Source organism: Ipomoea nil, unplaced genomic scaffold (genome assembly GCF_001879475.1).
Source record: "Ipomoea nil cultivar Tokyo-kokei standard unplaced genomic scaffold, Asagao_1.1 scaffold3069, whole genome shotgun sequence".
Taxonomy (NCBI): domain Eukaryota; kingdom Viridiplantae; phylum Streptophyta; class Magnoliopsida; order Solanales; family Convolvulaceae; genus Ipomoea; species Ipomoea nil.
In genome coordinates this window covers 3,127,097-3,140,000 of record NW_017619497.1, presented here as the reverse complement: position 1 = coordinate 3,140,000, position 12,904 = coordinate 3,127,097, and the positions used below count along the sequence as shown (strand labels likewise).

The window sequence follows — 12,904 nt, the reverse complement described above, 5'->3', positions numbered from 1 at the left end:
ATAAGATGGTAAGTGGTGGGTACCCGTAGTGGGCGCCCGGACCCGATGGGATGGGAGTGTATTTTAAAAAAGTCCATCTAATGCGGGTTGGGGTAGGGGTGGGTGGAGAAAATATAAGGTGGGTCGGGTGGATAGATGTGTAGCCCTCCAAACCCACCCCAACCCATTGCCTTCCCTATCCAAGATGGAGAGAGTCATCTGAAGAATACATCAACGAGCGAATTGCTAGTATATATTATTCACTTCAGGGATCAAACAACACATCTTGTAACAAGTACAATAAGAATCAAACTAAAGGACAATAGGAATACTCTATGTTGTACAAAAACTCCGTGAGAGTGCATTTTTAGGTTTAAGAAATGTTTTCATCTTCAAAATTTGTTAAAATTCAGCTCATTCAAAAACACTTTGTATCTTTTCCTAATTAATCAAAAGTTCCCAAAAAAGGTTCACACTACTTACAGGGCGTTTGGTTTTAGGGATTTTAAATTCCCTTCCCACTTAATTCCCACCTAATTCCAAAGGCCATTAACTTCCGTAGTTTGGTTGGAGTCGAATTGCAATTCCCCCATTTTCATGGAATTAAAATCCCATGTCCCCCCTGGGATTTTAATTCCTGGGAAAAAAAGATAGTGATGAGTCAAAATTACCCCTTTTTTTTTTAACCTAAAATTAATGTCTAACAACAATAATTGACATTTTTGACTTTATACTACTTATTCCCTTTCAATTCCCATGTATACCAAACATTGAAATTGAAATTCCCAGTAATTATATTCCTGTCAACCAAACACAATTCCCACTTTATTCCCAGTAATTCAACTCCCATGAAATTACAATTCCTTTTTCACATAATTCCCCCCCTCCAACCAAACGCCTTGTTAGCTTCCTAATTAATCAAAATTTTGAAAACTCTTTTCTTAGGTTGGAAATGTGTTTCCGGCACAAATTATTTTAAGAAAAATTCCAACCCAATTTTTTAAAAACTCAAACAAAATTTTGAAATGCATTTCTCGGGATGGAAACAATGTTGGATATTAGTGAGGATAAATTTGTGAATATAGAATACTTTAGTATCCTTTTGTTTGCCAATGAATCTTTAGATGAGTCTAATCTAAAGTTTGCATTTTTTTAAAAAATTTTTTTATGAATATGTTCATTAAAAATTTAAAACATAAACAATTAGAATGTTTAAGTATATAAATTTAAAAATATTTTGTAGTTTATATATTGTATTTTTATTTGAAATTGACTTTGTGGTAATTGGTATAATGCGGGAAGGAGGTTTTGACAATGTTTGGATGTATCGGTGAGGACAAAGCTGGAGTTGAGTTCATGTGCTTTAAAATTATTGTTAATTTTTTTTTTTGTTTGTTTGTTTTGTTTTAGGGTAGGAATTGTTGTGGATATTTTGAGTGGGCATATCCTCCTATGTGTGCAAGGACAAAGATGATAATACATACCAGGACTACTGAAGAGGATAAATTGAAATGAAGAAGAAATTGAGAGGCTAAATTTGATGTTACGGAGAACGCCAGTTTACCACTTCAACTCTTGTAAAAAAAATTTTAACTTTTGCAATTGTATTTGTAGTTAGTGTTTTGTTAAATTATTATATGGGACAAAATGTAAGTATTGTTAAAAACAATAAGGAATTGATGTAGTTTAGAATGTGGAAATGTAAAAAGTCGAACATATTAACGTAAAATGGTATGTCTATTTCTAGAAAAAATATGGATGCGATGTCACAGAATAAAAATGTTTTTGCCCATCGTGGAATTAATAATTCAAAATGATATGCATTCAGTGTTTGGACTTACAATCGAAGAAGAATAGGAAACGTGTGAAAATTGAGAAGGATTTCTTATGTGATAATTTTTTATTTTTTATTTTGAAAGGATGTGATAAATTTAATCATTTTACATGTTAACTTATTAGAAGTACTTAATTATTAGAGTTCTATTTGGTTTATAATTCTAAATTGAACCAATAATTTCGCTGCTTCAAATCTCGAAAAGATAAAAACAAGACGTTTAAATAAAGAAAAAAAAGTGTCATTAATTTGAGTCGTTAATCTAGATTTGATCAACGGCTCAGATCTAACTCCATCTTTTTTCCGAGAGATCCTTCACACACACAAGGGTTTAGGTAAAAAGTGGGATCTAATTCATCCGTTTGAGTAGATCAATGGTTGAAAATTACTGAAAAATAATGAGAAAATAGATTAATCATATTACATTGTAGTATCTGTTCATATACTTTCTCAACCTACTGAAACACAAAGAACCAATAACGCCTCCACTGAGGCTCAAACTCGTAACCTTCCAAATGGAAGTTCAACCCGGGTACCATTAGACCACATAGTCTTGATAGATTAATCAGTTTTAATTTATAAATATTGCAAAATTAAATGTTTGAAATAATTATAAAATAAGCTTTTTTTTTTCTATTTACTAAACCTCAATCATTGATGAACGGTTGTAATCAGACCTTACATGGGAACAATATTCTTGACAAACTCATGACCAAGATATCAAGTATATGAAAATTATAATCCACCCACTCACTCACCCTTCCAAAGCAATTTGATATTTTACACTACCACAGAATACATCAATTAATTTTTATATTTCTCTATTTTCTCTTTGGCTCATCTTTACCTCTTTTTTTTTTTTTTTTTTCTTCTTCCTCCATTCTACCCATCAAAACAAGAGACACCATTGACGTTTGACCAAAGAAAAATAATACGGAGTATTTTTTTAAAAGTTTTTTATGAAAAGTCAACTTCTTCGCTTGCAAGCTCAGAAGCCAAGCTGTACAAACGTTAATGGTATTGTCGTAAAATGCCAATCCCACTCAAAACAACGCTCCTACTTCTTGCATTCTGAAATGCTATGATTGATAGCTTTATTTCTTTATTTTTCAATTTCTTCTTCTTCTTCTTCTTCTCCTGCTTGTTGCACATGTTTACCTTAGTTTCATTCTCATGTTTAACACTTGAGCCGATCTAAAAAAAAAATCAATATATAAAGTATAGATTAATATGTCAATCATATCTTTGACTCTTAACTAAGCATGAAATCTTCCATTTTTAAATGAGATAATTCTAACTCAGAATAATTTAAGGTAAATTGTCTTAGTCATGTTATTTATACATAATTGAGTGCTCTTCACTGTTTATATACTCTGTAATATAAGACATGTTGGATCAAGAAAATTTGGATCTTATGATATATGAGTTTAATAATATTATTCATTGCAAACTGTAATTTTGTAATCCAAGTCAAAATTCTGAAATTTTCTGCCAATTTCAGTTTAGCTTGTATACCTTGTTATTTTGTGATGTTTTCATACTTGTATGAAACTATGAGATAAAATGAAATCTTGCTTAGGAAAGTCCTGTTTTTGAATAAGCGAACATGTGCTTGTTATCCATTGACGAACGGTACTTCTCTCATTTTATCTTCTAATTTATGAATTAATAGAATCTCTCTTGTCATGTTATGCATTGTGTGTACCACACATGATACTCTTTGTTTAAGGTGGATGTGCATGACTTATTTGAGATTTTGGTGTCCAAGACATAAGGGACAATTATATCGCACATTGAATATGCTTATCTTTAATTGACAATATTTAGCCTATAATCTTTTGATTAGGCTCATATAAGATAATTTGTTATTTCTCTTGTTGGCAATTAATTGTTTGCTATAGGCCATAGCTATCGTGATTTATCACGCAACGTATAAGTGAGACTAGCATGAATTCTCAATATGATTTTCATTGTAAGGTTGCACCTCTCGTTGCTAAACCTTAATTTGATCTTGTGATATCGATTAGATTATATGAGTCTAAATATTGTGATATATAGCATAAATATTGAATATAGTTTTGCCCAGAAGGCAAACTAAGAACGTTAATTTATCTGTCACTCGTTATCTTGCTTGTCATTTATGATAGTCACTTTGTACTCCAGTAGTAGTTCTTTGAGTGACTAATGACTTATGACTCGTGAATGAAGTTTGCAACTTCTATTTTTAAGACTATGCAAAAATGCTATGTGCTTAACCGCCAAAAGTGATTCACATCATGTTGGTTTGCCTGAAGCAAACAAATTGTTAATATTTGATAATTTTTCACCATCTATACTTCTTTTGCTGTTTAATCTCCCTAAGATTGTCGAATGTTCCAGTCATTTTTGGTCAATGTATATGCTTGCCCTATCTAAATTTATATCTCACTTGTGGTAAATTTCATATACATTTGAGAACTTATTGTGTTGCCAATAATCTTTACTTTTTAGAGACCCATTTATTTAATTATGGCATGAGCAATTGGGTCACTTAGGGCAAATATAATGAGTTAGATATTAGAATTTCTTATCCACATGAGTATTTTATAGAGCATGTGTGAAGGGGAAATTACTGAATTATCTGTTTTGGGGACATACTTTTGTTTTAAATCCAATTCTAACTCAGTGCATATCACAAATCAATCCCTCAAGGATTGTTATGAACCTAGTACATGGTTTCAAAATAAACATTTCCCTATCTGCGTTATTATTTCAATATATCACTACCACAGCGTACCTGTAAAAATGCTACCAAAGAAGCCTCCATCTCTTGAGTAATTAATACTAAGAGCACATGATAGGAGACCAATACATATCCTTAGGTACGCTGATTGCCTACTTAATTAATGAAGATCGTTTCTCGGCATTAGGGGGAGATAAGAGTTCAAATTTAATAGAATGCCAAGAAATTTCAAAATATCTTCATTATTTAAATCCATGTACTAGTTAGACTGAACTGGAAGTTCATAAGATGATATATTTGCGATATTAGTAAATAATCTGCCAAAACATATCTATTGATCATAATGATCATAAAGAGTGACTAGGTCCATATACCTTCCCCAACTTGGACCAAATATATCTACCGATACTCCTTGACGCCAGAAGTGTAGGAGATCTATCGGTGTAAAAGTTAAGAATCATGATACTAGATCTAGTAAATAAACATTGTCACTCTTGATATACCTTGAATAATTATGTCTTGGAGACGTTCGTCCAGATGACGAAAAACCCTAGTCAATTTATAGGTGCACCAAACAAACGTAATACTAGGGATGCGGGACAACCAGATGTGATTTGAATAAGTTCTGGGAAATGTCTAGAATCTGGTTGACTTAAATATTGCCATAAACAATTATAAATATGGGAGAGATTTATGAAAGTATTATAGTTGTCGACAACACAGTAGCCTGTACAAATTGCTCCATTATATGATAATCTGGATCCAGAGTTATGCACCGGAAGTGCCATGACTATTTAACGTATAAAGGAGCAATTAAGGCATAGCTCGACTCGCTAATTATTAATAATTCTCTTTATAACAATACAAATGGGTGTGTGTACGAAAGAGAAATAAGAATAATGAGGTGATATGATATAAAGCGAGTTTGTAGTCTTATGGGTTCACGCAGATACCCTTGATTGATTTTAATCAAACATATTTTCCCATGATAAATGGCATTAAGTTCCGCTACATCATTGGCAGAATAATAAATTAGATATGCAACTAATATTAAATTCAAAAGTCCCCGAAGGATTTTAAGTTCTCAAAATGAGAAAAAGTAAAAATCGCACATTAAGATATTAAGGTCTTTATAGGACCTAGAATAATTAATATTTATTTTGAGAAATCCCTGATGGATGTATAATTCCCGAAATGAGAATTTAAGTGTCATTATTTACTCTTTAAAGGGTTGCGAATGGAGTTAATATCCTCATTGAAGGAATAATATGTACCATTGTGTGCTCGATAAAGGGTTGATAATGAACTTATTTATTATTTATTATCTAAGTCAATATTGATGGTGGAAAACATCAATGAAATATATAAAGGGCTTGATGATGTCAGCCCATATCTAAAGACAGAGTTTTTTGAAATAAAAGGCTTGTGAAAGCTAAGTATTATCTCGACTTGAAGATCGAGTTTTTCCATTGAATGAATTTTATACACCAGTTAGCCTATTTTTCACCTATCTATATGGTTAAGTATCATGATTTCGTCAAACTATAAGGTTGCCCAATAATCTCTTGAAGTAGATAAGGAACTGTTTAGACTCGGTAAGGATACCTTAATAGTCCTTTACTTCATTTTGTCGTTGGAGCACCTTTAGAACCAGAAGTTCCATAATCGCAACAGATATGATATTTGCGATAAAATTGCTAGCAACATCTAGGGCTCCTACTACAAAGAAATATTGGAATAATATTTATTCTGGGTCACAAAAGAGTTTGGCATTTATATGAGAAACAAATGTATGGTTTTGATAGGCTGTTTGGGTATTGGCTATTATATGTTTGATCCCTGTGATGCCAAAAACTCCAAACTGGTTAAACAATGATTCCCCCAAATGTCCCAAATGAGGACAATAACGCTTGAGTTGCACAAATAATATATGAGTATGTTAAAGAATAATTGACAAAACATATGTAGCGTCAAAACCCAACCATTACGGGCTCTAGAAGAGTCGCAAAATTATTGTGCAACATATTCACTCTAGTGACAATCCAGAAGATTTGACTAAACCATTTCTACAATTTTGGATATATATTATGTGTGGATTTGAAGATTGTCTTCTTGAGGGGGAGTATCATTTTGTCATCCTGAAGATTGGGTCTTGAAGACTAGCAACTGTATTCTTTTCCTTAGTTAAGTTTTCCCCACGGGATTTTTCCTTAAATCTAAGGTTTTTAATGAGGTAGTTAATCTAAAACAAGAATACACATACACCATGTACTCTTTTCCTCAAATAGTTTTCCCATTGGGTTTTATAATGAGGTTTTTAACAAGGCATGTGTAAGATATAGTAATGTAAATGAGGAGAGGTAAACAAACCCCAAAATCCTGAAGATTATGCCCTGAAGGTTTATGTTTGTACTCTTTTTCCCTTAACTAAGTTTTTCCACAGGGTTTTCTTAAGTTAAGGTTTTTAACGAGGTGACCAATATAATATATGTTTTTACATATATCATGTACTCTTTTCTTCAACTAGGTTTTTCCCACGCGGTTTTCCTAGTGAAGTTTTTAATGAGGCATGAATATATTTCCTATTGTACTCTTTTCTTGTCTAGGTTTTTTCCTACAGGGTTTTCCTGACAAGTTTTTAACGAGGCATGATTATGACAAAATAATGTCCAAGGGGAGTGTTGTAAAATATAAATATGGACATTATTCTAGCATTAATGATATGATTTGTAACGGCTTGATACTTATGGTATGATTCTATATTAGCTGTTATATATATTGATGCAATGCTGTACAGAGATGATAATGTAATGAGAATCCTTTTTCCTCTGTTCTTTCTTCATTATCTTCTTCTTGTTCTTATTGTTTTCGCCTGCAAACAAACTACAATACAACAGTTATTACTTTATTTCCTGCAAATTGTTTATTAGTGTTTTGCTATAAAGTACTTATTATGCTAGTTATGCTATTACTTTAATTCCTTGTAAATTATCTATTTCAATTTTGTTATAAAGTATTACATTTATGATTTAAATTCTTTTATAACACATGTTTATTAGATTCGACCCGTCTCACGAATTGAGACCTGTGAGACAATTCTAAGGAGATCCGTCCCTTTTAAAGGTAAATGTTGTAAAACACCATAAAAAGTCAAACACTTGAGGGTAAGTATAGAAAACCATAATTTCAAGGATCATTAACCCTGTTCACTGCTCTTTAAAGCCATTATATTTCAAACTGATGTTTATTTATTTTTCTTTAAAAAAATAACATAAAAAAAATAAAAATAAAATAAAAAAAATAAAAAGAAAGAGACATAGAAAGCCAAGTAAGATGTGTGGGAACAAAAGATGGCAGAGATGGGACAATGAGATCTTAGAGCATTCACAATAGAAAATAATATGGGGTTAATGTCAGATGAAATAATTTGGGTGGAATTATATTTATAGATGTGGGGTGGGGTTATTTCAAAAGTTATTTCTCCTGCAAGATACAATACAATGTCATAAATTAAAAAAAAAAAAAAAAAAAAAAAAAAACGTTGTGCGCGTTTCACGCACAGCTTGGCAAAAGCCTGGACATTCTCTTTCCTAATCACTCTTACAATATCCCCAATTGATAACGATGCTCTTATCAGTACATGATCAGACAGGAAGACCAAATCCGCATCTCAGCAAAACAGAATACTCGTAGGCTAATCCCAATGAAATTAGTTAGTTACAAGTTGAATTCCTAGTGGAAGAGACCTATTGATTTATCTCCTTATAGTACTTTGTCGACTAAGGACAAGATTTACTCAATGCACACCTTCAAGTACTGGTTTCCCTCGTCACCCAAAAAGAATACTCATATGCAATCACACATTAATTAATTGTATATATCCAGAACAAATTACAAAACCCACATAAACATGTTCGGAGATATGAATCTACACAAAAACTCACCACACATTGTTCAATACATTTTAATGCTCCAAGATTGTAATCTAGATGACTTACAACTGTCTGATGACAAGATAATGAAGGTATATTTCCAACCCAGATTGGCCAAAATGATTACTTTGGATAGCCAGCTGGGGGATAACCAGCAGGAGGATAGCCAGCTGGTGGATAGCCAGAAGCTGGATAACCCTGAGCTTGAGGTGGTGGTTGAGCATAAGGCTGACCATATGCTGGCGCAGGATATCCAACGTTGGGTGGGTACGGCTGATCAAGCCGTGACATTTGCTGAACTGGAGGAACTGACATCGGTTGAGGACCAAATTTCCCGTCTCTCTTGTCCATCTCAACCTTGTGTTGCGTCTATCACATTCATCGAGAATAGCATCCATGTGAGTGAAACAAGTGAGATACCAGATTGAGATAGCAATTCAACAATCATATATTTAAGTAAAATGGGTACATCCTAGCTTACCTGCATACAGGCACAAACCCTGCAACAAAAGAAGTGCGATAAAATTAGTAAAGGTATGTTCATATGGAACAACACAGGTAAATAAGAAGAAAAGAAGCTTACGTGCAGTAGACCATATCAGACAAGCAAGATAGTAACTGGGACGCCTCCTGGATCTCCTCACTTCCAACAATCATTGCAATTATGGAGAATATGCAAGCAAGTTGTTGGAGACAGAACATGAAACCCTACAAGAAGAAACCCTATTTAAGGTACTGGTAATAAAGAATTGGAATGCATGTGTATTGGTGAATGCACTGCTTCATGTGCGGAGAGGGGATAGAGGAAGTACAATAATGCAGTTATCACATCGTGTTGTTTGTATGTTGAACTCATCTTGCAACAAGAAGCGAGTTGAAGCCACTGAATTTCCAAAGCAAAGAAAAACCTGTAGATGTTCAAATGAACTATATTAAGTAACAAGCATGACAAGGAAAAAAAAAAAATTGAAGAAAACCTTCCACTGCAGATGGATTTTCACTAAGTCCAAAAGATAAAACATTTGGGTAAAAGAAGCATTATCTTGTTGACATCATTTGACAACTTCTACAGGGAGTTTATTTCTAACTTCTGCAGTTCAGGCAAATGTAACATTTACAAAATGGAGCACAATACACAAGAATGAGAGAATATAAAGCAGTATATTCAAGTTGCAGGATGAACATAACACGATTAACATCCTTGGACCCATGTTTGCAGTATAAATTCTCAACTACCCCTTTGAAATCACCTCATTGATTTCTAGGTCACAAAATAAGATTTCTTGTTATAGTATTCTGATGCTTATATTCTACTGTACTGCAAGAGAGAACAAGGTATAAACAGTACACAAAATGCAGTAAGCAGCATAAAATAAATGCTTCCATATGCCATTACAATCACAACACTAAACATAATTAATTCCAAGTTATATGAATTAGCCAGTTTAGTTTAACTTGCCTCAGTCGCAAGGCACACTTCGGGGCATTTACTTTCTCCACATCGACCACTGCAGGGCATATAACCAGCACAGCATGTATACCTACAGCAGCAAAAATAAAAATAAAAAAACATGGTCGATACAACTTACAAGGTACGCCCATTTTAAATTTTGAAATAGAACAGAGCATCAATTACCTTGACATATCATTGTAAAGAGCTCGTTTTCGAAGCAAATATGATACACACGGTCCACTGCAATTCAAAGCATAGCAAACATTTACTTTTTCTTAATATTCATGAATTTAACACCAGGAAAAACATTTAAGTAACAAATTCAAAGACCATAGAACTAGATAACCTCTGCTATATGCATAAAGTAAGCAGAACTTAGCATTTACCCAAAGATGGAGAACTATAGGATAAAGCCATAAACTCAAGTGCAATTTGTATGTGCTTATTTACAGTTTATCTACTGCTATAAGCACTTATGATGATTTTTTGAGCTTATTGGAAAATTCTTATTCTAAAAACAGCTTATTTAAGATGTTTATCCAAACTAGGCCTCAAGTCCTCAACTTATCCTTTTTATCTTCTTAATTTCTTTTATATGTGCAAACCTTTCTTTAGTCAATCTGTGCAATTCATCAACTTTCCTTTAGCAAAATGGCACACAATTTAAATCAATCAGATTTACACAAAAGTTATACAAAAGACCACTACAAATAACAACTGTCTCCATACTCCCCATATACACACCAGATAGATATTGCTGAACAATGTGTTTCTAGTATATTAACCATTTTGGACCAATTTGCATACTAGCCTAGTGTGACTGAAATCACACATTCACATTAATGAATTACAAATCAACTGACAGATCTACATTAAAGCATTGCTTTTCTATAAAATGTCACGCTGCCCATTCATCCAATATGTTGTATTAGATCAGCTTGGATTTTTCAGTATAAGAAGCAATATCAAACAGAAAATTAGCCAAGCATTTGAAATGTTTGGACTTCAATTACCAAATTCTGCACAACTTCTAAATCATGATTAGGAAAAAAAAGTATCATCTTATCATTTTAGCGAGACTGGGTTTTTCCGGGTCAAAGCGAGTAAGAACAAGTCAGGAAGTCCAATTACCCTATAACTGAGTTCAAATTCCAAAATCAAACTGTACAAATCCAGAACTCAAACATAGAATTACAGATCAACCACATAAATTGAGAATCAACAAAACCACATCACTTACCACCACAACGCAAAACAGCAATCTGCAAAAAAAACGCCCAAAACATCAACCAGTTAAACGCGCACACATCATCAACTTTCAATACACTACACACACATATACACACATATATATATACAGAGAGAGATAGAGGGAGTATACAAGGAGTATCAGCTTGGATGGTGCTCATGAGATCAGTGTGCCATAGATTGCGATAGTTCTGACGGAGCTGCATCTTGTCCATGTGATCTTGCGACGCCATTTTTCACGACGGTTGCTCTGGAACAGATTCGGAAACCAAACCCCCCCAGATCACTTACTCCTTCTCAATTGCTATATCTTCTCCTTCAGATGAGCCAGCAAAGACGAAAGCTTTTCCAAAGCGAAGACTCAAGGTCTTCTCGGCATTCACAATTGTACAGCTTATAACCAATGAAAACTCATGTTTGGTTGACCATGACGAAGTCACTAATCAGCAAACCAAACGCGAAACAGTTGGCATTGATATCTTAAGTTTGAAGTTTTTTTTTTTTTTTTTTTTTTTTTTTGAAACCTTAAGTTTGAAGTTATTATTTCTTCTTCTCTCAAAAGTTCGAAGAATCATAACATTTCGAATGTTAGTGTCAATAAGAAATCTGTTCACTTTAAACATAATTTACATACTATCGTTATCAAGTTCAAATTTTGGTCTCTTTTCCAAAAAAAAAATAAAAATAGGATAATTTAATTGTTATATTTTAACATTTAAATTCTTTTATAGTTTTAATTTTACCATTTTATCACAACTTAATATTTATTGATTTGATTGAAAATTTTCATGTTATTTTATAACATGCGTATTGATATGGTTAAACCACTTTATCATAACCTTAACTTTCTTATCTTAGCTTCTAAACTTCATTGTCTTAATGCTCTATAAATAAAATCTTCTTGCCTTATTTTTCTTAAAATTTTGTTAAACATAGTCAAGATTTGTTCTTAAAAAACTCATAAACATGCACAAAAGCCAATTAAGTTTGAAAACCTACCTAATTTAATAGTTGTCCTTTGTATTTCAAATATTTTATATTACAATCCTTATTAATTGGGCAAAAGATAAATTAAAAACTTAAAAGTTTGAAAAATTAAATCCCTAAAAGACATTTAATCTTCCTCTAAAACTATTCTTGTTATCCTTGTGACAAATATTTATATTGAAACATTAGAAACAGGAAATTACATAATATATTAAACCTTAAATATTAAAACGGCGTCGTTTTTATCTAGGGTCTACAATGCCTTTAGGATCAATTATTCATAAATTGACCTCTTATGGATTAAGTCCAGTTATTTTAGATCATTAATTGTTATAAGGTATTGCACCGACAATTATCAATCTCACAAAAATGGTATCGCAAGTTATTGTATTTTGGACCACATAAAATTTGGTCACAATGTAAGGAGTGAGTCTACATTACACATGCTACTAAAATCAAGTGACGAATTACGAGCTTCAAGTAGGAATGTCAATCAAGTTACACATGTTCGGTTTCTAGCTAGTCCTATCGAGTTGGGCTTCCTTTTTTTTTTTCTTTTTGTTTTTTCTTTGTTGGGTTTAAAATTCTTGGCTAACCCTAAAACTTCAAGCTGCTGACCTTATCGGGTAGACTCAACTAAAACTTTTATCATTTACAAATTAACATTTTAAACTTTCAATTTTAATTAGCACATTTACACTAATAAATACGGAGTATAAGCTTATACATTAATCAATCAATCAATCTAA

At 32.6% G+C, this 12,904-nt stretch overlaps 1 protein-coding gene across 1 annotated transcript; it reads right to left on the bottom strand.

The window, feature by feature from the left end:
• Positions 1–8,384: 8,384 nt before the first annotated feature.
• On the bottom strand, positions 8,385–11,558 carry LOC109165540. Its single transcript, XM_019314346.1, has 8 exons — positions 11,302–11,558; positions 11,161–11,182; positions 10,104–10,160; positions 9,927–10,008; positions 9,280–9,375; positions 9,051–9,175; positions 8,949–8,967; positions 8,385–8,836 (listed from the first exon to the last, which is right to left on the bottom strand). The coding sequence occupies exons 1-8, from the start codon at positions 11,399–11,401 to the stop codon at positions 8,591–8,593; spliced, it is 747 nt and encodes a 248-aa protein (XP_019169891.1). The 5' UTR covers positions 11,402–11,558; the 3' UTR covers positions 8,385–8,590.
• Positions 11,559–12,904: the final 1,346 nt, after the last annotated feature.

Excerpts from the sequence above, each read along its gene's own strand:
- LOC109165540 (XM_019314346.1), bottom strand. The coding sequence starts at position 11,401 with ATGGCGTCGCAAGATCACATGGACAAGATGCAGCTCCGTCAGAACTAT. Across the intron at positions 11,183-11,301 it reads CATCCAAGCTGATACTCCTT|ATTGCTGTTTTGCGTTGTGG; the intron begins GTATACTCCCTC and ends TTTTTTTTGCAG. Across the intron at positions 9,376-9,926 it reads AAGTGTGCCTTGCGACTGAG|GTTTTTCTTTGCTTTGGAAA; the intron begins GCAAGTTAAACT and ends GAACATCTACAG.